Here is a 23510-nt window from a genome sequence, read left to right as displayed (position 1 = left end):
AGTGATTAGAACAAAGTTCCTAGGTTTTCGTAGCTTGTTGCTTCTTTCTGTCGCAAATTTCTATTCTGATGGCGAGTGCTTTCTCCTGATATTCTCGGGCCTCGTCATATTGACTAAGTGATCGGAACAAAGTTCCTAGGTTTTCGTAGCTTGTTGCTTTTCTAGATTTTCAAAATTCTTTTCAAAATTTTGAAAATCTCTTCCCTGAAAAGGTCAAGTTTTTTCCACAGGTTCTTTTCCTGAATCTCATCGAAACTTCCTTCAAAGAACGAGGGATTTTTCCTTTTGATAGCAGGTACTTCTGAATACTCGGAATTTTCCGGAAGTTTTACTTTCCAGTATAGTAATGGATAATTGGAGTGGGTATAAGACCCATGGGGTGGGTATGAGTTACCCGTTGCCAGAACGCAATGTGTAACTTATCATTTTTATGGCAAAGAGAAACAATATTGAGTACCTTTACGCTCATTACATTTGCAGTCTATGAAAGGGAAAAAAAATTTTATCCGAAATTTGGGCGATCGGCAATTCAGTGGAAAATAATCGACTCCTAAAGAAAGAGTTTGCCAGATTGGTATATGCAAAAATGAAACATTTCGCTTTGATTGCAGTTAACATCCGGTCTCAGTATTCATTGTTTTGCAAGAACCGTTGGATTTTTAACACAAAATCACAACCAAGACTTGTTACAGTACTGAGTTAGAGCTTCTGTCTTGAAACGGTAAGCTATTTGTGCTCGATGACTATCTTTTCATGAGCTGTTCATTTTCCAGTAAGTGCGATTTGAGTCATCGAAGACAAAGTTTGTAAAGGAGAGAAACCAGTAACCAGTTGATCAGTGTTGTACCATTAAAAGTGAACACATTACTCTCTCCGTTTATCTTTTGAGGGTGTATATTTAAATAGGACGGAAATATTGTAACAATCACGTGATGTCAAGATACCTCCTTTAGGGAGGGGAAAGAAAGGTGAATAATGAACCTGAACTACTCTTACAAATAGGAATTTTCCAAAAAATGTACAACATCGGTCATCGTTCTCTTTATTCGGGCAAACGATTTAAACTTGAAAAGTAGTGAACCGGGCGATTAGCCAAATTATCAAAAGTTGAAAATTCTATTTCTCCTGACATTCTTGGGCCTGCCATATTGACCAAGTGATCGGAACAAAGTTCTTAGGTTTCCTAGGTTTCTGTAGCTTGTTTCTTTTCAAGAATTTGAATATTCTTTTCAAATTCTTGAAAATCCTTTTTCCTGAGTAGGTCAAGTATTTCCCACAGATTCTTTTCCTGAATCTTATCGAAACTTCCTTCAAAGAACAAGTGGTTTTTCCTTCTGATGGCAGGTACTTCTGATTACTCGGAATATTCCGGAAGTTTCACTTTCCAATAGTAATGGATAATTGGGATGGGTATATTTTTTTAATGGGAGAGAGAGTGGGGAGGATTTTTATAGCAGCATCTAACAAGGATTTAGGAGCAAACCATAATGTTTCATTATCATTTCTACTGGGGGAGCTGGTTACAAGCAACCGACGATCCTTTTGGCTACGGCCTTCCTGAGTAGTCAGAGTAGGTGAGGCTGTTGTTATCAATTTTTGATAACTTGAAGGAAAAATAAGAACTGTGATCAAAAATATTTAACAAAAACAGTGAAATCAGGAACTTCTAAACAATCAGATAATATTTTAGGGAAATGGATTTTTTATTCTAAACTGATCCCTGATGTACAGGCCGTTAATACGAATACAGCAGAACTAGAAGCGATTTGAAAATTAAATTTGTCTCTAACACTAAACTGAAGATTGCGCCGGGCGATAACCCTAGTTTTCGCTTGACGCTATAAAATTCAAAATTCAAAATATTACGGCGTACAAGAGTATTGACGTTTTACCCCGAAAGGAAAAGACCTGTGAAAAATGAAACTTTTCGCCAGTCATAAACATGACCTCCCATGCCATTCCTGAATATTAAAATGGCTGGCTGAGAAAGATATCATGAATGTATAAAAATGTTGGTATCGAGTGATTGTTTGTCTCCTGAGTCGTCAAAGAAGTCTTTGCAAGAACGCAACGGGTAACTTGCCATTTTTATGGCAAAAAGAAACAATATTTATTTACTTTACGGTCATTATATTTGAAGTCTATGAAAGGAAACAAAATTGGTCCCCTAAAACTGCACTCTAACAATTTTTGTCCGAAATTTGGGCGATCGCCTACTCAGTGGAAAATAATTGACTTCGAAAGAAAGACTTTGCCAGATTGGTATAAATTTTCTTGATGATTTTTGGCTTTAAGCCGATTGAGTCCGTTTGCTTTCGGTTTGATGACGTGACAAGAAACGAAAAAAACAATTTTGATAAATTCCCGACTTTCCGCCATGGACTTTTTTTCTTCTTTTTTCCAGGAAAAAGTTTATCTCCTTCGGAAGATCTTATACAAGTCCCTTTGCCTTCATAAAATTGAATAAGGAACGTTTCTAACTTCAAAAGGTAATTTGCATCAATGCTGACTGTTTTAGAAATCCAAACAACATTAGTATTGTTATGAAAGCTAAAAAAGAAAATTATAAGAATGACAACATTAACAGCATATAGAAATCTCACTGTTCCCCACCCCTCCCCCTTTTTAAAAAGGAAACTACGACTTCTTCTATCGAATGAGATATAGAGGGACAAAACATAATTGTTTATATTTCGATACCTAATGATATTTTTCCAAAAACATCGACAAATAATGCATCTGTTTCAAGGATTTACACAATAAAAATGGAAGATCATCAAATAAAGTTCATATCGATTACGTACAGACAATTAAACCTGCTTTTTTATTTAATTTCTAGAACCGCGAACTTGTTGCGAGGAAATACGATTATTATTATTAAGATATGGGCTGAGCAGTTTAGAATTAGCGGTAAGCTGTATGATACAACACCAGCTCCCTTGAGAGGCTAGTAAATCGGTTTGGTTAGGAGCATTGCTTCTTACACTATCAAATTGAGTTACTATAAACTAAGTAGGAATCAGCAGGTCAAATGAAACTTGTTGTGTTCTGTGAGCCAGTTAAATTTTCCAGTTGGTCTCTGATTTGCGTGATTGGCTTACCAGTGTAACGAACACTCCAGTAGAACAGACGGCAAAGGTGTGTTCGTCTTAGACGGACAATGTAAAAAATCCATAAACGAAAAAAGAGACTAGAGTCCAAACTCCTTAGAAAATATGTATTAAACTTGTTAAATGAACCACAACATTTGGCTAAAATAAAAACTCCGAAACATCTTAAAATTCAAACTTAAGGGTTGAAAGAATAGCGCGAACAAAAGCTCAAATCAATTATATAAACACCGTTAAAACAAGCAATAATAGTACGCGAAAAATGATTTCCTAATTGTGAAATCACGTGCCCCGCACGTGAATACAAAAAGAATACAAGGCGGGGAAGGGAAAAAATGCAATTTGAAATTTAAAACTAAAAATATTTTTCAAACAATCCTTGCACAAGTTTTTACTAATTTCTCCTTTTTTTCAAACTGAAAAGAAACAGGATCAAGATGGACAGCACTGAAGAAGCTGTATCAGTTATCTTCATAGGCATGGTCATCGCCGAGTTCCTTCACAAAACTGGTCGCGTGTTGCAAGCCATCGAGGTATACAAGGAATGTTTAATTATCTTACACAGTCAGCCGCAGGCTATCGATAGTTCATTGGCAAACATTACGTTCCGAGCCATCTACAGGAAAATAATCTGTGCTTACGTTTATATAAAGGATTACAAAAGTACAGAAAAATACCTCAGGGAACGCCTCATATGCCTAGACTCTCATGACAACGCTGAAAAAGGATGGCTACATTTAAACCTGGCAGAAATACTTCGGGTACAAAGTAAGTTCATGGAGGCCTGGAAATTTTACGAATCAGCAATCGACATCATGAAAACGATTGGAGACAAACATGGCCAGGTAGTATGTTACAAAAGGCTCGGGACAATGTTTCAATCACTTAATCAATATGACAAGGCCCGAGAATGTCAGGAGAGAGCACTCGCTATCACAATAGAAATTGGCAACAGGCATGGTGAAGCAACAATCTACGGAAACCTAGGAGCTTTGTTCCAATCACTTGGCCATTTTGACAAGGCCCGAGAATATCAGGAGAAAGCACTCCATATCACAATAGAAATTGGCGACAGGCATGGAGAAGCAACAATCTACGGAAACCTAGGAGTTTGTTTCAAATCACTTGGCCATTATGACAAGGCCCGAGAATACCAGGAGAAAGCGCTCGCTATCAGAATAGAAATTGGCGACAGGCATGGACAAGCAACAAGCTACGGAAACCTAGGAGCTTTGTTCCAATCACTCGGTCAATATGACAAGGCCCGGGAATGTCAAGAGAAAGCACTCCCTATCACAATAGAAATTAGCAACAGGCATGGAGAAGCAACAATCTACGGAAACCTAGGAGCTTTGTTCCAATCACTTGGTCATTATGACAAGGCCCGAGAATATCAGGAGAAAGCACTCGCTATCAGAATAGAAATTGGCGACAGGCATGGACAAGCAACAAGCTACGGAAATTTAGGAGCTTTGTTCCAATCACTCGGTCAATATGACAAGGCCCGGGAATGTCAGGCGAAAGCACTCCCTATCAAAATAGAAACTGGCGACAGGCATGGAGAAGCAACAATCTACGGAAACCTAGGAGTTTGTTTCAAATCACTTGGCCATTATGACAAGGTCCGAGAATATCAGGAGAAAGCACTCGCTATCAGAATAGAAATTGGCGACAGGCCTGGACAAGCAGCAAGCTACGGAAACCTAGGAGCTTTGTTCCAATCACTCGGTCAATATGACAAGGCCCGAAAATGTCAGGAGAAAGCACTCCCTATCACAATAGAAATTGGCAACAGGCATGGAGAAGCAACAATCTGCGGAAACCTAGGAGCTTTGTTCCAATCACTTGGTCATTATGACAAGGCGCGAGAATATCAGGAGAAAGCACTGGCTATCAGAATGGAAATTGGCGACAGGCATGGACAAGCAGCAAGCTACGGAAACCTAGGAGCTTTGTTCCAATCACTCTGTCAATATGACAAGGCCCGGGAATGTCAGGCGAAAGCACTCTCTATCACAATAGAAATTAACGACAGGCATGGAGAAGCAACAACCTACGGAAACCTAGGAGCTTGTTTCAAATCACTTGGCCATTATGACAAGGCCCGGGAATATCAGGAGAAAGCACTCGCTATCAGAATAGAAATTGGCGACAGGCATGGACAAGCAACGAGCTACGGAAACCTAGGAACTTTGTTCCAATCACTGGGTCAATATGACAGGGCCCGGGAATGTCAGGAGAAAGCACTCGCTATCACAATAGAAATTGGCGACAGGGATGGAGAAGCAACAAGCTACGGAAACCTAGGAACTTTGTTTCAATCACTCGGTCATTATGACAAGGCCCGAGAATATCAGGAGAAGGCACTCCCTATCAAAATAGAAATTGGCGACAGGCATGGAGAAGCAGCAATCTACGGAAACCTAGGAACTTTGTTCCGATCACTTGGTCATTATGACAAGGCCCGAGAATATCAGGAGAGAGCACTCGCTATCAAAATAGAAACTGGCGACAGGCATGGAGAAGCAACAAGCTACGGAAACCTGGGAGCTTTGTTCAAATCACTTGGCCATTTTGACAAGGCCCGAGAATATCAGGAGAAAGCACTCCCTATCACAATAGAAATTGGCGACAGGCATGGAGAAGCAACAATCTACGGAAACCTAGGAGCTTGTTTCAGATCACTTGGCCATTATGACAAGGCCCGAGAATATCAGGAGAAAGCACTCGCTATCAGAATAGAAATTGGCGACAGGCATGGACAAGCAACAAGCTACGGAAACCTAGGAGCTTTGTTCCACTCACTCGGTCAATATGACAAGGCCCGGGAATGTCAGGAGAAAGCACTCGCTATCAAAATAGAAATTGGCGACAGGCATGGAGAAGCAACAAGCTACGGAAACCTTGGAACTTTGTTCCAATCACTCGGTCAATATGACAAGGCCCGAGAATATCAGGAGAAAGCACTCGCTATCACAATAGAATTTGGCGACAGGGATGGAGAAGCAACAAGCTACGGAAATCTAGGAGCTTTGTTCCAATCACTCGGTCAATATGACAAGGCCCGAGAATGTCAGGAGAGAGCACTCGCTATCAAAATAGAAACTGGCGACAGGCATGGAGAAGCAACAATCTACGGAAACCTAGGAACTTTGTTCCAATCACTCGGTCAATATGAAAAGGCCCAAGAGTATCAGGAGAAAGCACTCGCTATCAGAATGGAAATTGGCGACAGGGATGGAGAAGCAACAAGCTACGGAAACCTAGGAACTTTGTTGGAATCATTCGGTCAATATAACGAGGCCCTAAAATATCAGGAGAAAGCACTCGCTATCAGCATAGAAATTGGCGACAGGGATGGAGAAGCAACAAGCTACGGTAACTTAGGATCATTGTTCCTATGCCTTGGCCAACATAGCGAAGCCGAAGAGTGTATGGAAAAAGCACTGCGTATCAAAAAGAAAATTGGTAAAAAAAGAGGAGAGGCGAATAGTTATGGAAACCTCACAGATTTGTTTCTCTCGCTCGGCAAGTATGCAAAGGCTGACGACTATCTAAAGAAGGCAATCACAATTAGAGAGGGTAGCGGTGATAGAAGCGGAGAAGCAGCAGATTACAGCCACCTTGGTACAATCTCTCGTAAGCGTGGTGAATATGACAAGGCTCGAGAGTATTACGAGAAATCCCTTACAATTCACATGGAAATCGATGAGAGAGAAGGAGTACTAGTCAACTACAGCAATCTAGGATTGTGTTTCAAATCGCTTGGTAAATATGACATAGCCGAAGAATACCTTAAGCAGGCTCTCTTATTAAGTAGGGATATTGGACACAACTTGAAGGAGTTTCAGTGTCTTTGTCATCTATCGGTGTTAAAGGCGTTACAATGTCATCTTGAAGAGGCTTCTTCGCATCTTCTTCAAGCCATCCAAAAGTTCGACACTTTGAGAGGTTTTCTTAAAGAAAACGATCAGTTTCAAATATCTCTTTTAGAAGAGCACGGCACCTTTCCCTACAAGTTCTTCAGTAGGTTGCTTTCTTCCACTAGAAAGTCGCAAGATGCCCTTTACGTCGAAGAGCTGACAAGAGCAAGAGGCCTGGCTGACTTGATGGCAGCTCGGTACTCTGTTCAAGAGCAGATCTCAAGCGACCCGCAATCTTGGTATGGCATTCAAGACATCATCACAAAAGAAGCAGAATGTGCATGCCTGTACATTTCGGTTGGTCAAAATGATGTACGGTTTTGGATAATTAAAGCAACGGGAGCCATTCAGTTTTTAGAAAAGAAAGTGAAGCTGGACCAAAACAAGGTGACCGGAATAGTCCCTGAGTTAGATGAGTTTTTTAAAGAAGCCTTCCGCAGCCAAGCTATTTTACCCGAACAGAATTGCGAAGATCGATCTTTAGATGACACCGAACTGACGTCACTTCCCGACAAGCGCTCAGTGCTGCGTGACTATGATGCCAAAGATTTCAAAACAAGTCTTGACTTGTGTTACAAGATAATCATCGCTCCTGTAGCCAGTTTACTGAAGCAGCCCGAGATCATAATTGTCCCTGATTCCTGTCTGTACCAAGTGCCATTTACAGCCTTGGCTGACGAAGGAGGCAAGTATTTATCAGAGACATGCAGGATTCGGATAGTTCCCTCTCTGACCACTCTCAAGCTTGTGCAAGACAGTCCTCCAGACTATCACAGTCAGACCGGGGCACTGATAGTGGGTGACCCTGTGGTTGGAGAGGTGATTTACAAGGGAAGGCGCAGAAATATAACAGCATTGCCGTGTGCAAGAAAGGAAGCAGAGATGATTGGAAGACTTCTTGGCGTAACACCTATGATAGGATATTCTGCGACAAAGCATTTTGTACTTCAAACGATAAATTCAGTGAGCTTGATACACATTGCTGCCCATGGTGATGCCGAAAGAGGGGAGATTGCTCTTTCTCCTAAGCACCCTTCCCCACTCTCACCTTTACCTCGAGAAGGAGATTATCTTTTGACGATGGCAGATATTTCAAAAACTAGGTTGCGAGCTAAACTAGTGGTTCTTAGTTGTTGTCACAGTGCTCGTGGACACATTAGAACCGAGGGAGTTATTGGAATCGCCCGAGCGTTCTTAGGAGCCGGAGCTCGTTCAGTGTTAGCGGCACGATGGGCCCTAGATGACGCAACCACAGAGCAGTTCATGACTTGTTTCTACAGACATTTGTACCGCGGTGAAAGCGTCAGTGAATCTCTCCATAAGGCCAGGAAGTGGATGAGAAACAACGGTTTTGACAAAGTTTCTCAATGGGCGCCATTTATGATCATGGGCGACAACTTGAAATTTGATTTTGGAAATTGGCCGGTGCCTAGCTTACTTTAAAAGCCATGACTTGGATAAATCCTCTGTAGGAGAATGAACTAGACTCAGTAAAGCTCGGAACTATTTAATTACTAGCCCGTAAAAGAAGGAAAACTCGAATCGATACACAGAGGAAGATATTTCTGTAAAAATTTTCATCAGAGATCTAAGTTTAATAATCTGAAACAAGACAGTGTACAGTATTATCTCTTTATAAGAGTTCCGAAGTCATTATTATAGTGAACAAGCCAAGGTTTCGAACGCGATTAGCTCTTCAAGGAAATTCTTAATCCTTTTCAAAGGTGATTAGTTAGCCAATTTAAGAGACTTTTAAACTAATGTGTGACTTGGAAAAGAAATTTTTCTAAGCTTAAATTTTTGGAAATTTCTTGCAAGGCTTTTGTCAAGAAATATTGTGGTTTAACATCCCTAATTAAACACATTTTAAAAAAGAAGAAGAGATATTTTTGTAAGTAATGCAAACCATTGTATTTTCATAGATACCCCAGTAATTTTATCAATTTAACCTTGTAACCCCAAAGAGTGACTAGCATCTAATTTCTCCTCACAATTTCACTCCTGAATCAAACATTAAGGTCATGAGAATAAAGGAAATGATCAACAAGTACAGGAGCTCTTGATTGTTCTGCAAAATCTCCTTGTCAGCACCTTAAAAAATGTATATGCATACTGACCTTAGGGTGTAAAGGATTAATCGATACCCTTTGCGTAGGTGCCTTTGTATCCTAACAGAGACTCGTATGCTCACACATACTTTTGTAAACTCATTATCCTTCCCTTTCGCTCTGCCGCTACTGTTTCGCTCCGTTTCATCAATTGAACAGTTGGAAAAGGTTACATTAAGAAAAGTTTATGCAGGGGATTGCATTTTGTTGACCAAAACACTCAACAGACTTTTCGTCTGCTACTTTTGTGCCACATATCCGAGTTACAAGACAATAAATATACAATGATAACCGTAAAAATACGACATATATTTGAATACGAAAAAAAAATTTGCTTGCGAGAAAAATATTTCATAAGACCGTTGAAATTTATTTGAAAAACACGGATATATAAATATATATATGTATATAAATGTGGGGGCAGAGTCTACCTTGGCATAAAGTGCTCAATGCTGTGGTAGCAGAGCTGGGTATATATAAGTGAAGGAATCAAAGAGGATGCATCGATTCTCTGTTATTCTAAGTTTCGCGCCTAAGCGCTCGTCAGACAGAACTTTATTCAATGAAGAACATACCTCCTTATATACAAATTAGATGAGTAGCTAATTAATTCACTTGTGTGATGATCTGATCTATGTGTGAAAGAATTTGTTTACTGACTTTTCATGTAGGGTGGTTGGCGAAGTTATCTTTATGGTCTTTTAGGGTAATGAGAAGCCAGCTAGGTCACGCTCTGTTTCCTTTGATGGCCTGCATGACTTCTCCTCCAGTTCCATGATTCTTCTCCCGATAAATAATTCGGCAGAATCGTACATCGTATCAAAATTATCGAAAAACTCTTTAAATTTCTGGGTCTCCTAGATCTTGTAGAACCAAGTAGGCAAAAAACCGACTGTAATGAAAGAGAAGTTCAATCCTTGCCTAATTGAGGCTTTATTCAATAAGACCTCGTGCTTACATATTGAACAACATAAACATGGCGGCCTAACAAAAACAAGTCCGCTATCATGTGCGGATTAACAACTCCGCTGACATGTGCGTGGGCACTAAAATACACAGGAAGCCCAGTAATTAAGGATTAAATCGCCACACTGTCACTACACCGACCTCGACCGCATTCGCCAGAAAATCTCCGACGACTTTTATGAAGGTCTGTGCCCCTTTATTGATTTCCTATTCAAGACAGCCAAACCTTTCGTCAAACAACACCTCCGCCACAGACTTAAGCGACCACTTGGAGAGTCCATTATCGAGTTCACAAACTTCGTTTTCTTTCACTGACCCACTAGGCTCTCGAACTGATCGTAATCAGTGAATAAAATCGCCGATAATTTTATTAAAACCCGGAGTAAAGTCGGCGACTTCTTTCGGTCAAAGCATTCTTCTGCTCAGGACGCTCCGTAGCTTGTACCATTCTTCGCCATCGGCAAAAAAGACACCAGGAATTTTCTTCCTTTTCTCCCGGTAGAAATTTAGAGACGGAAAGTCCAGTCTTTCTGGGTGTTTGGGCTCCGATCAGAGTAACTTTGCAACGTAGGCAGGATCGGATAAACTAATAATCGAAAAGAAAATGGGGCGGGGGCCCCTTCCCCGTTTTCTTTCGGAGGATAGTGCAGGACAGTGACATGTTACCAGCGGGACATGTTATCTTCGCGCTTTTATCAACTTGGATGCCATAACAATTATATTACTGGGTCGTGCGTGGTACTAATTTTATTTTTTTTAATCTTCAAACAAACTAGGGTGCAGCACTCTGGGAAAGGTTATTGTAAGCAGACAAACACAGTGATAGCAGGCTTTTAAAAAGTAAAGGCAGAGTCGTGCGAAATGTTTTACAAACTGGACGAGGTGTCGGATTCGCTGCTATCTCTAGTTATCTTCAAAGTTAGCGCCTTCTTTTAAGGAAAAACGCACAGCGCCGACATAAAAAACAAGCACAACACAAGGGTACTTAGATAGCAACCGGCAGAAAAGTGTCCGAACAATGCACTGCAGTGGTATCTGCTGGATCTGTGGTGTAGGTAAGCCTCGGGCTTTCAGGGGGAGTCTCCGGAGGTGTTGTAGGAGCCTTGGCTAGTTTCTTTATTTTTGGCTAGTTTTCTTTATTTTGGTTTTAGTGACGAATCCAGGAGGAATAACAAGAAGAGTTGACTCCAGATTTCATCCTGAGTAGACAAGGAAGTAGTTGTCACAATCAAGTTGCTGGTTTGCCTTACCTCGTCCATATCAACGTAGCTGTGAGATAATCGTCACAGTGAATCATTGGCTGAGCTGGTTTGTAAAGTTGCAAAAGTATATTTCACTTTCCTGCAAATTGATTGTTAAGTGTGCGATTCGTGAATAAATTGCACCACTGAGAGTCCATCAGATTGAAAGGATCACCAGTGGTTTCAAAATGGATTTAACCAACACTGATTTCACACCAGTGTCGATCTTGCGAGCTTTTAAATTGTTGTTAAATGCTTTTTTTAAACCTTTAATGAATGGTTTTGATTGTCTTTGATTTTAATTAAGAATCTTTTGTATTACCATAATGTTCCTCTCGCTTGCAGTGAAAGGAGTTTTGCGGTTACAGAACAGAAAGTAACCTCCATGCCGGTGTTATAGCAGAAAATTAGTTTAAGTCAACATTGTAGAATTTTTCTGGTGAAATATGATTCTAGTTAGTTGTAACCGTGTTACTGCTGTGTGATCTGCGATTGGCGTTCTGATGGCAGGAAACAAAGCGTATAAAAGCGGACGAACGTAAAAGAATTTCAGAGTCTTTAATTTGTACATGACCCGTCGAGGGCTCTTCGTTTTTCACCTATTATGCTTTTGTTTTTTAAATCTATTTTCTGTTGAAGGAGACCAGAATTGAGATGACTGTTGTCCTGAGAATTTTTGTTAGAAAGTGTTGAAGAAACTAAATTTCAAATAACTTATTTTACAGTGCTTGTCTTATAGGGTATTTATTACTTTTCTTTTATCTTTCCATTAGCTATATGTTCACCCTGTCGTAAAAAACATAAAGCAGACACGAATTCTACATTGTTTGCTCCTGAAGAGGAATGTACAAAAACACATGCCGCTGAAAAAACGGGCACAGTACGGGCTGAGAACTTATAGGTGTTTTATGACAGGACACAACATTCATTATATGTTCACTTTATCTTCTCTGTGAGTAATAAATAAATTTTTAATTTGATTACAAGGCTAAGACAAAGAAATCCTCCAAAAGTTGTGTGTTTTATTCTTACGTGAACCTATCGGCACAGATATATCAAACAACTGAAACACCTCCTTGGCCGTGGCAGGATTGATCACGTCACGGCTTTTAACGCTGGCAGGTGGTCCTTTGTGCCCTGGATACTGACACAGTAGTACTTGCCCATACCATAGCGATGGCGAGCACAAACACGTAATGTTTTCACTTCTTCATGAGACAAGCGATCGAGGCCAGCCCTTTGCAGGATGACCTCGTATTCTTTCAGGTTTGCATGCGAAAAAAGACAATTTTTAGATGTGTAGTTACATCATCTCGACATTCATACAGAAACACTGTCTTCGTGCGACCACGTGAGGATCCGCAGTCCAGGAGACCCTCTTTTGACAAAGTACAGGCATCCGCCATTATTACCTGGTTGTTTCTATTTTTACATCCGCTGACCCCTGTAAGTGCTGACCCGTAAAATCCGTTGGAATGTAACGAAATACATGCTGCCCACCAAGTACTAAATAGACAATATCTGAGGCTAATTTTCACCTGAATTCATCATCATTCATGGCAATAATACAAAACTGTTTCACTTCAGGATTACTGGCGGCGGAAGAGTTGTTTTTTTACTCATATTCTACGCAGTTGCTTGGATTCCGCCGTAGTTTGGAGAAACGAGTGCTGTCACGCGATAACATTTCCAAGATTCAACTCACCTCAGCAGATGATAAATGTAAATCTTCCTTTCTCTTTTAATACCATATCATTCTATTTAGGATGGTATTTTAGCGCCTAGCAAGGTTTAAAGTGACATTTACAACGCTATCTATGGACGTATTGGCAACAGAGAAGTGTTTCGCCGAAGTAACAACATAACAGTAAACACTGCAATTTTGAACGCTTCGTACAAAGTCAATATACTTTGGCCGAAAAATTTATATCCTTCTAATGTCTGATTCATCACTGTAATTGGTTTCAAAAGCGTGGGATTTTGTAGAAATATTTATTTTAAAATCATCTCCAACGCTCCATCTAATTTGATATGCAATACTTGGAAATTTAATTTTCATTCGCTTCTGCAGTTTTTCGATGTTTATCGAATGATATTACATTAAAAGGCCTTTTTCTTCATAACTGCGTAGTTTTCTCATTATTTTGTGTTGCGATAGTAATTTTTGAACCGGTTTTTGAAAGGGCATATTTTGGGACAGATTTTGCTGCTATCAGACGTAACAAGTTTGCGGCTCGATATTTTTGTTTTAAAGCGAAACTGAAGCAAAAGAAATTCATTTTTAAATAGTATCAGGTAACCTCTACTTGGAAGATAAAAATCGGCCGATTTTAATTTTTAGCCAGAGATCATCGGCCGTTTCTTAGGCGCAGGCCCACTTAAAAAGCCATCACCTCATTGAGACCCTTTACTAATAGTCTTGTTTCATTGGAAAAGGGACGTGAGTAAATAATGATATCGTTATATCAAATCCTGATGACAGGTATTTGTTTTAAACAAGTAGCTTGTGTCAATGAATCTCGTGCAAAAACCTCGTGCACACTTTTAACTACATCTTTTTTCCTTCCGATTAATCTTTTTCCACTTGATCTTGAATGGTTGACCGACGGTCAGACAAAGTATACGTAACGATTTCTCGCCTTACTTCATGATCGATATTCAGGGAGGTAACTTGACTTCGAGCTATTTATCGACGAAATGACGTTTAAATTTTTAAATTTATGGCCTAACTTTCGAGGTGTTTGCTGTAGCTAGAAAAAAACAAAAACTCAAAGGCAGTCCATCAGAGTATTCCATGAATTAGGGGTCACTGTTTTGTTAATCACCTGCAAGATCACCTGGGAAAATGCTGCTGTACGTGTAATACACACGCTTGATGATCGAGTTTAGCTTGTGTTTCCTTTTCTCATGAGCTCAAACTTATGATCAATTTTGCGTGTCAAAAGCTGCGCATGTATATGTCTTTGGCAGATAATGTTGGGAAATGCAAGCTTTTCAGAACCGTGTACCGTAAAGCGGTATGTTAATAGAACGTTTATGATCAGAGTGAGACAATTTAGAAATGGTGAAGACACCGTAAGATAGTGATAAAAAAACAAACAGTGTAAACGAAATGCAAATTGTTAATTGTCACGAATATAACTGCAAGTTTAATGAAGCATGTTTAAACACGTGGGAACATTACAACTCGTAAAATCTTTTACTGGCGAGAAGCCACGTGACTGATACTTGAACTCTACTTTTCTTGGGGAGAAAAACTTTGTGGCCCAACTAACAAACCCATAAATTACAACTGTTTCGCAAACTATGCACCTCCTGCCGCATGTATACAGATGACATGTTCTCCTTTCAGCCATTTACACCTACGTGGCAGTAACTTTGTCCTAGGAAAAAGCAAAGAGAAAAAGGCTAAATTCGAATTAATTAGCACAAAGCATATAGCATTTTGTGCTGTACATTAACGTTACAGCTGTTATGAGGCTCTTTCAGTACGTATTCCTTCAAGAAAGTGAGCCTTTTTTACTGTTAAAACATGCTTTGTTTTGTTTTTTCTAATTTTAAGAATGCTTTCTGTATGCATCTGAGCCTGCTTTGGCGTGGCGATTAGTGGAAAGAAAACCAAAAACAAAACTTTTTCGTACAGTTTTTTTTTTTATATACATATTTTGAGAAGACAAACCAGAATATCTAAGAAGTCTTACCATTTTATTAAGGTTAGTGCCTTCTAGTCTTATAATTGGAAAATAATAATATGAAAACATATTGACGTGAAAGGAAGGCATCTAAGGCTACGTAATCTCTTGAATATTGCTGTTACGAAAAATTGTCTAAGTTAAGTCCTAGAACATTTTATAGAAGAGTCTAGAACCCGAAGTCATCCAGCCGTGACCTTCTTGTATATGAACATTCTAGAACGTTCTATTTCTTATGTAATTACTCAGATTTAGAAACCGTGTTAATCTACTTAATTTAGTTCTTTAGAGAAGTTTTTAGATCCTTGGACTTTATGTCTATAAGAGCGATAGTTTCGTCAAAAAAGTGAAGTGTATGTGAGTGTGAAGAAGCTTAGTACTGCAAAGTCGAGAAGTCAACTACGTGGAAATGAATCAGTTTGCTGCTGTTACCTACGATCCTGAGTTTTGTCTAGGAACAACCCCACTCTACATTGACACTCGTAACAATTGCATAGGAAACAACTCGTGTGGCATGCAGGAAGTTGGAAAAATCGAATAGATTAAATGCCCGGCAGTCAGTCCTGACTGTTGGACTTTTAGTCTATTTGAGACCATTCCCGACTGACGGGCATTTAGCCACACCGTAAAATTTAAGAAAAAGGATCGCATATTTCGAATGATGAAGAACGCATAACTCGACTATTATTGGCATATTTAGAGGAACACCTGTCCCACTTTGTAATAATGGTCGCACTCTTTAATACCTGTGGCACTCTCCAATAAAATTGTCGCACTTTGTGAGGACAGATCATCATCCTTATCAATAAAAATTATAGTTCCGAAAAATGCCACTCACGTGCAACACCTTAGTCACAGCTTGCGAATAATTTTTGCTTGCTTCACACTATGGGTAAAGGTCGAAATTAGATATTATATTTCGTATTTGTATATAAGCAAGCTTTCTTATCCAACTTATAAAAACTCCCTGAGGTCCGCTATTGTCAGACGAAACTCGTAACAGATTTTAAAAAAAAGTTTTCACTACGTCGGTTCGCCCAGTGCCGCTAAATACTTTATTATTAAATAAAAAAGTTTTAAAAACGAAACCGATTTTTCGAACCGAAATGCATCGGACCGCTTTTAGAGAGACTGGTCAATCAGGCATACTTGCCCTCCGACCAGCGATATATACCAAGTTTATTTTAAAGTTCGACAAATGCTGTTACAAAGTCCGACAGCTTTTTCAATACAAAGCACAAGTGTTGCTGTATTACAAAGTACCACAGTTATTTATAATTAATAGTGCGGCGATTATTTCAAAGTGCGAAACAATAGAATTCTATGCCAGCTTTGGTGCAGCCACTTGCAAGAAGGAAAAACAAAAAGAAAAGCGGTTTGAAAAGTTTGTAAAAATATATATATATACGAGAATAATTAAGATATCCTGCTATTGTATTAAGATTAGTGCCAGACTTCATTAATTAGACATAAAAGTTATGAAAACATATTGCTCTGAGATAAAAGTTATCGCGGCTATCTAACATATCAAACAAGAAACAAATCGAGAGACATACAGGAAGTTGCTTTGTGCGATAAAGTATTCATAACTCGGCTATCGTTGATGTTCAGCACATCCCACTCTAACTTAAAGACATATTACAGCAGAGGTAAATAAGACTGAGTTTGGGTAAGGTAAGTTATCTCTTTACATTTATAGGATCATGTAACAAGTTTCTTTCCTTTATTTGTCTGAGTAAGCTTCTATGACACAACCCTGATATGGCATATAACGTTTCGTCCACTACAAACAATTATTTGGAGACTCCAGTAATTGACAAAAACTATCAACATACTCCCAGGGAATGCAAAGTACTTTCGGTGCGGAAGTTAGAGAAAGTTGGTCTGGTTCGTTCGTAAAAATTGTGACGACAAAGTAAGTTCTAAAGGTTACCAAAGGGGGAACTGTTTCTAATAACAAAAAGAAGAAAGATTGGCCAATATACACTTGCAGTTCTCGGCTAGTGTGGGTACAGCGAGGTGTGGATTCATGATCACGAGGGGAAGTTTGGAGAGGGCGAGAAAAGCGTAAGAGTCGCTCGAGACGCAGCTGAGAACAATGTTAGCTGCTTTAGTGCTCTATGACGTAACTGACACAATTTGTACACGAAAAAAGCGTTTTATACTAAATGTCAGTTTTATCACATATTATCTTGTTATCCGAAAAGTGTGCCACAAATAAAATGCAAGACAAAATGATTTAGAAACATTTCTAGACCAATTCGTTATTCAGACAAGAGCTAATTGATAGAAGAGAGAAGCGAGAGTTAATTATTCACTGATTCTATATTCTATCTGGTATTTTTCGAGCTTTGTTAAGGCTATTTTCATGGCCAACCTGGTGAAGCTATTTCGCATTTCCATCCAACACCTGCTTAGACAGTGCGAAGTAAAATCTTTGTCCGGTACAATAGAACGGCCGTAGTCCTTGTTCTTAAAAGTGGTTTACTGATAATCATGATTTTAAGACTTAAATTTCTGGGTCATACTCCACTTAATATTTGTTTCTGCGTAAAACCGCTCGAGCACACTGTTCAGCCGGCTCTTAGTGTTCGATTTTTATAGGTAACAACATGATTTTGAGTGCAATTTGATGTTGATAAGCACGAGTAAATGGATATTACTAAAAGCGGTAATGGAGAACGAGGAATAGGAAATAGGAAATGGGAAAGGGAATGGCCGACCTTATTTAATTTCAAGATGGAAGATAAAAGTTTTATTTTCATTTCAGTGTATTTGATACATAACACTTTTGCTATAAAGAGATTCAAAGTTACTTCTGAAAATTAAAAAACATCCAACGCTCCGTGTGATGAAGAATTCATAACTTGACTATCATTGGTGTTTAGAAGCAGCACCTGCTGACATTAAGTACAATCCACTCAACATTAGGAGACATACTACTGCCGAGGTAAATTGAGGCCAAAATTCGATATTTCTATTCCATCTATAAGATCATCTTAAAAGTTTCACTTGTTCATGTCTTTGGGTGAGCTTTGCCTTGCAAAACCTTGTTGTGGCATATTAAACTTTGTTTTTTTACGGATTTCTGTTTGGAGACTCTAGAAATTAAGAAAAATTAATAATAAATAAACTATCATCGAACTTTACGAAAATTGAAAACCTCGGAATGAACGGTGCTGTCAGTACAAAAATAAAGAAAACCAATATCTGAAATCAAAACTCTTCGGCTGTTTTAAATTACAACAACGAACAAACGCTAACAATTGCAAATGAGAAAATCATCGAAAAAAATAAACAAATACGGTAGACAATTTTTGTTTTCACCTTTCAACGCGACCCAATGAAATAACCGGAAGCGATAATCATTTTTTAATGAAATAATTTTTGCCGGCTGATTTTATGGGACCTGGACTGTCTCGGTTCATGAAAAAGCAGAAGAAGAACTCGGCCAATATCTAGCTTTCTTTACTCCCCGCTCGTTTCAATAACGCATATAAAGTGCAGTGTCACTTCTTACTGCTGTCGATGATTAGGTTTTCGTAACTTAATTGAACAGAACACGTTCATTTGTTTAATATTAATACGTTCAACTGGTGGAGGCCGAAGGAAACTACAACAAAACCTTTTTGGATTGACTTCTCCTTCTAAGGTGTAAATTGAGGTATTAATTTGACTGAAAATCCATATTCAACTTAATCTTAGCATTGGTAACTGTGTTGATCGGTACTTAATTTGTGTGCAGCAATTGGCACCTACATTCACCTCAGAATGAATCCAAAGTTCTGGCTGGCAACCATGTTTGTGATGTCCCAGATTGGTGTACTCAACGCCAACAGGCAGTGTCATGTAATCGAAAGCTCCATTGGTGGAATGAGCCTGAGAGGTCACGTGTTTAAAATGTATCGCGATCAGTTGCCTGAAGAGTGTTTTTACCTGTGTGAGGAAGAAGTCACGTGTCAGAGTTATAATGTCGTCATTGGTCAAAACATCTGTGAACTGAACAATCGTACAAAGGAAGCACGACCGGAAGATTTTATGCCGGATCAGAGAAGATTTTACATGAAGCGTTCTAGAAACAGAGGTACCCTTTACGTTCCCTCGACTAACTTTTTGCATTTGCGTTTCTGGGAAAACTTGTTTTTTAAATGTTTCATTCATGATTACAGAAAACTCAGATTTCTGAGAAACAAAATTTATATATTTAGATATATTTCTATGGCGAGCCTTTTGATGATTCAATTTCGGGGATTGTTTCAATATTGGTAAAGCATTTCAAAATACAGAGACAAGTCAAAATTAAAGGAACGACGTTTTGGAATCATTGTCTCATCAACGTCATCGTGGGAAGATAATATTTGACTTAATTATGAAGTCAAGCACCTCTTTTCCTTAGTCACTTAGAAAATGGTTTGACGATGATACGGAAATGTTGGCTTGTTTCGCTGCGTTATTGTTGCTGTCTTCCATCTCATTTCTTAGTCTGGATCTGATAGAATTAGCAAAGTTTTTATTTCTTTCTGCTTTTACGCAAGCAGGAAAGGTAGGAGGGTTTTTTTTTCTCTCCTGTCGCATCAGGAGGTATCGAACTGCATGATGGTGTAGATTCTTGCATGAAATTTGTTTTTTCTGACGTAGTTCCCCTCGGATCCATCAAAGAACTTCCGGCGGAAACCTGTGGTGAGATTAAAGCGAGTGAAGGGAACCAGATGGCTGACGGGAAATACTGGATTTACTCTGAAGAGAATAGCGAGGTCATCGAGGCCCATTGTAAAGGTAAATTGTCTGATTTAATTAGTGGACTCATTCATCACCCCACTGCCTGCTTAACGCGTTCTCCTACTCCGACTTCTTTTTTAAACTTACCAAAATAAAATCTCGTCGCAGTGTTTCTGCAAAAAAGGGGAATTATAGAGAAGAAAGGTTTTTACTTTTCTGTAATTCAAATAGAACTATAAACTCCGAGAAGAAGATTAGTCAATGACATGAATTGTTCTTTCCCTTATACAAAATTGTTTTAATGACGAATGGGAATAGATTAAAACAACTATCCAGATCACGACACCGAAAAGGAAAATGGCTTACCTTTTTTATTACTGGAATTTATCCTGCAAATGGCTGTTAGCCCAATACCATTCGAAAATGCATTGGCTGATAGTAGCTATTTTTTTAAATACAGTTCAATTAACTTTAAAAAATATCTAGCTATCTTATTACTATATCTTAGAGAGCTGGCAAAAGATAAATGGTGAAGAACCTGCCTGCTTTGGAACCAAAAATAATCAGTATGGTTCCTTCAACATGAAAAAGAGTGGACGAGTGAAAACAATGAAGCTTATTCACAGGTCAGGGTCGGTGCGCTGCAACGATAACACTATTTCATCCTACTGGGGCTGCACCAACCCAACATATGGAGAAAATTTGATGACAATCATCACAGATGCCAATAAGGAGGCCATTCTGCCCCCTGTCGAAGACTTGAAAGCTTTACCTTCCGGTTCTTTTGGAAACAAAATACACTTTTACAGTCTTCCTGGATATCACCATAAATCAACTGAGCTGGTTTTTCGCAACCTCGTCAATCCATTGTCTCTCTCGAGCAACCAGGAGATGCAGATATGGTACGGACAGGATTGGGTGGACGGCGGAGAGGAAGACAACAGCGGTGAAACTTGTGTTGATGTGTATGCATGGTATGAGTGAGTCTGCTCACTGCCCTCAGTTGCCTTCGATAACTTTAAACGTAGAAGTAAAACATTAGATTAGAAACGAACGCCATTCATGTACAAGATTCCGAGTAACATTTGTAGGAAGACAAACCTGTTTCAATGTTTAAGGACTGCTATGTCTTCGTTCTATTCCCGACAGAAAAGAGAAAGACCGTAGGGATCAGAATGGTTTTTATTGTAATATCGCTCAAGATCACAGAGGAAGGCGTGATATTTTTCAGTCGATTAGTTTTGCCTAGTCTTGCTCAGCCTGGTACATCTTACTAAGTAGTATAGTATTCATAGTCGAGTGAAATCTTAACTGTATGAGAAGTTTAATAATCAATAAATTCGTGCATGTAAGTGGTTGTCAGGCTCCTGTGGTTATTTATAGTGAGTTTCGTACTTAAGCTCGATTTCAAAAAAGGTAAAAAATGGAGGCGAAATAAAACTAAACAATTCCGGAAGGCAAAAGAAAGGAAAGAACACAAAACAAAAACAAACACCCTCCCGAAAGTCTATTTTTTATCATAACATCGAAGACCTGTGATCCTTCCTAAAAACTCCCTCAAACATTTTTTTTTAGTGAAATTATTTTTTTTTCAAAAAATATCCATAGGGAAAAATTATCTATGTATACATTTTAATTAAAGTAAAGGGCTGAATAGAGTTTCAATCAGTCTGTAACTATACGAGTGAACAACAAAATCTGGCAATCGCGAACCTGGAGTAAGAGATGTTAATCACAAACAGAATATACGATCCAGTTTCCTGTTACCAATGAACTTGACGCTTGCAAATGAGGCAAAATATGCTAACATGATGTGTAGACTGCGCTTTACACATTTGTGAGAACGTGCAAACTGTCCTATCGTTGTTTGTGCTCGAGTCGGGATGCTGATGATCAAACAACCTCCTCAAATTTGTTATAGCTTTGATTACACACAGAATGCGAGGACACAATTGCGTTGCCACTTAAATTAACTCGAACAAATAAGAAACAAAGAATCGACGTCGTGGAAAAATCAACGGATACTTAAAAAGGTAATTTATAATTATCAAACGGAGTTGATAATCGACTGAATATATGCATATAAACGCACAAACAACCCACAATTCCTCCAATTGCTCTGGCGAATGGTTAACGCCCGAAACGTCAGCTTTTAAACTCTTTACAGTGGCCGATTTACGTTATCAACTCAGTTGATAATACTAAATTACCTTGTTATACTCTACCTACTTGAAAGATCTGTCTCCAGTTGTCAGGGTTGGATAACGAGATCTTGCAGTCAGTAAAAATCTCTACCCGGTGGATGGTGCAGTACGTTTTGCTATGGCTTTTCTGCTGGAAAGCAATTTATCAGTTGCATTGCATATCAAGACCCAAAACGTTGACAATTCACGAAAATAGATTGGCATGATGATCTGGCGAGGTGTTACCGTTGCCCTTGACAAAATTTTGTCCGCTCTAGGAACCAATTAGATGGCAGGATTTATCGCTGTGCGCGTGCTTTATTGGAAAAAATATTGCTAACGTATTTAGCCTCTCTGTATGAATTTTATGTTCCTTTTTGGTCAGAAAACTAAATTCGATGATAATTGACCACCACGCTGACTCAATATTCGTTGAACAGGAAAATTGTAATTTTCCAGGGTTGTTTTGACACAGAGAGAAATGCTTCACTAGCTTCATTTGGATAACATTGCTCTCCTCTTAGATTGATAACAACTCTCAAATGGAAATGATGCAAACTTTACATTTCAATTGTGTTGTGAAACTCATCGGATTGTGCGAGTTAACTCTTTAACTCCCATAAGTGACCAAGACAGAATTTCTCCCCACAATATCAATACGATATCAACTAAACAAGTGATGAGAATAAAGAAAAATATTAATTTGGGAATAATTAGTTGATCCAATACTAAATTCTTTGAACTAACATTACAAGAATTGTATGCTTGACTGAAAGGAGAATTACAAATTTGATCTGGGAGTTAAAAGGGTTAAGGAAGAGATGCCCCAGGAATACCATTCTAAGCTATTCTATCAGTTCTTCAAGAGTTTAAGTTGAAGGAAAACAAGTTAGAAACTTCGCAACAAACTTCTAACCATCAGCGTGACACACAGTACTAATTTTCGCGGTCACTCATCAGCTACTCTCATTCGTCTACTGTCGACGTTTTGAGGTATGCCATTTAGATATCTTTTTTAACCAGGAGGGAGGGGTGACTCCGTTGTTCTCCTGTATGCGCCGCCGTCGAGACACCACTGCCAGTATGACAACTACAATAGAAGCGCCTCGCAAAGTTTGCTCTGCTTAGCGTGAGGACAGCGACAGTAGCTAACAAAGGGATGGCCATAACAGGCTTCTAGTGGGTTATTATTGACTAATTTGCCACGAGTGTGAAAGCTTTGTTGTTTATGTTGTTAAGAGTTGAACTATGTATTGTCTTGTGGAAGTTTTTGTTGTAATTTCACTGAATAGTATCAGCCTAGGATCTCATGCGCAGAGGTGGTCTCTTTGAGCGAAGCCACAAGACCTCTCTCCTTCTTTCAGATTTTTACTCAGGCTTTGGCTTTAACGTTGTGTTTTATCGTTTATTCTGAGGGTGCAAACGTCATCTCGCCCACGCCTGCATCAGTATCAACAAAAACAACAAAAGTGGTGACGGTTACAACCCCATCAGTAACCAATTTAAGTTCAGAACCTGCTTCAAAGACCATCCATGTAAGTTCTACTAAAGTGTATGCGTTAAGGCCA

At 39.0% G+C, this 23510-nt stretch overlaps 2 protein-coding genes across 3 annotated transcripts; both read left to right on the top strand.

The window, feature by feature from the left end:
• The first annotated feature begins 3516 nt into the window (after positions 1 to 3516).
• Positions 3517 to 9061, top strand: LOC149034191 (uncharacterized). The gene is made up of 3 exons (XM_089193176.1): positions 3517 to 4852; positions 4973 to 6509; positions 6870 to 9061. Exons 1-3 carry the CDS (start codon positions 3548 to 3550, stop codon positions 8474 to 8476), a joined length of 4449 nt encoding a protein of 1482 aa, XP_089049302.1. The 5' UTR covers positions 3517 to 3547; the 3' UTR covers positions 8477 to 9061.
• A 7036-nt stretch (positions 9062 to 16097) lies between these two features.
• LOC113665547 (uncharacterized) lies at positions 16098 to 21116 on the top strand. 2 transcript variants are annotated; one of them, XM_089193196.1, is made up of 4 exons: positions 16098 to 16714; positions 18786 to 19124; positions 19679 to 19816; positions 20268 to 21116. In XM_089193196.1, exons 2-4 carry the CDS (start codon positions 18812 to 18814, stop codon positions 20741 to 20743), a joined length of 927 nt encoding a protein of 308 aa, XP_089049322.1. In that variant the 5' UTR covers positions 16098 to 16714; positions 18786 to 18811; the 3' UTR covers positions 20744 to 21116. The 2 variants fall into 2 exon arrangements, with proteins under 2 accessions (XP_089049322.1, XP_089049323.1); XM_089193197.1 differs by lacking the exon at positions 16098 to 16714 and having other exon boundaries at positions 18510 to 19124.
• The last annotated feature ends 2394 nt before the right edge of the window (positions 21117 to 23510 follow it).

This window comes from Pocillopora damicornis, chromosome 14 (genome assembly GCF_964200805.1).
Source record: "Pocillopora damicornis chromosome 14, jaPocDami1.2, whole genome shotgun sequence".
Classification (NCBI taxonomy): Eukaryota; Metazoa; Cnidaria; class Anthozoa; order Scleractinia; family Pocilloporidae; genus Pocillopora; species Pocillopora damicornis.
This window is presented reverse-complemented; position numbering and strand designations above follow the sequence as displayed.

Coding starts and splice junctions, on each gene's coding strand:
- LOC149034191 (XM_089193176.1), top strand. CDS start 3,548: ATGGACAGCACTGAAGAAGCTGTATCAGTTATCTTCATAGGCATGGTC. Junction 4,853..4,972: donor CACTCGGTCAATATGACAAG/GCCCGAAAATGT, acceptor CATTATGACAAG/GCGCGAGAATATCAGGAGAA. Junction 6,510..6,869: donor TAACTTAGGATCATTGTTCC/TATGCCTTGGCC, acceptor GATTGTGTTTCA/AATCGCTTGGTAAATATGAC.
- LOC113665547 (XM_089193196.1), top strand. CDS start 18,812: ATGAATCCAAAGTTCTGGCTGGCAACCATGTTTGTGATGTCCCAGATT. Junction 19,125..19,678: donor GAAGCGTTCTAGAAACAGAG/GTACCCTTTACG, acceptor TTTCTGACGTAG/TTCCCCTCGGATCCATCAAA. Junction 19,817..20,267: donor CATCGAGGCCCATTGTAAAG/GTAAATTGTCTG, acceptor ACTATATCTTAG/AGAGCTGGCAAAAGATAAAT.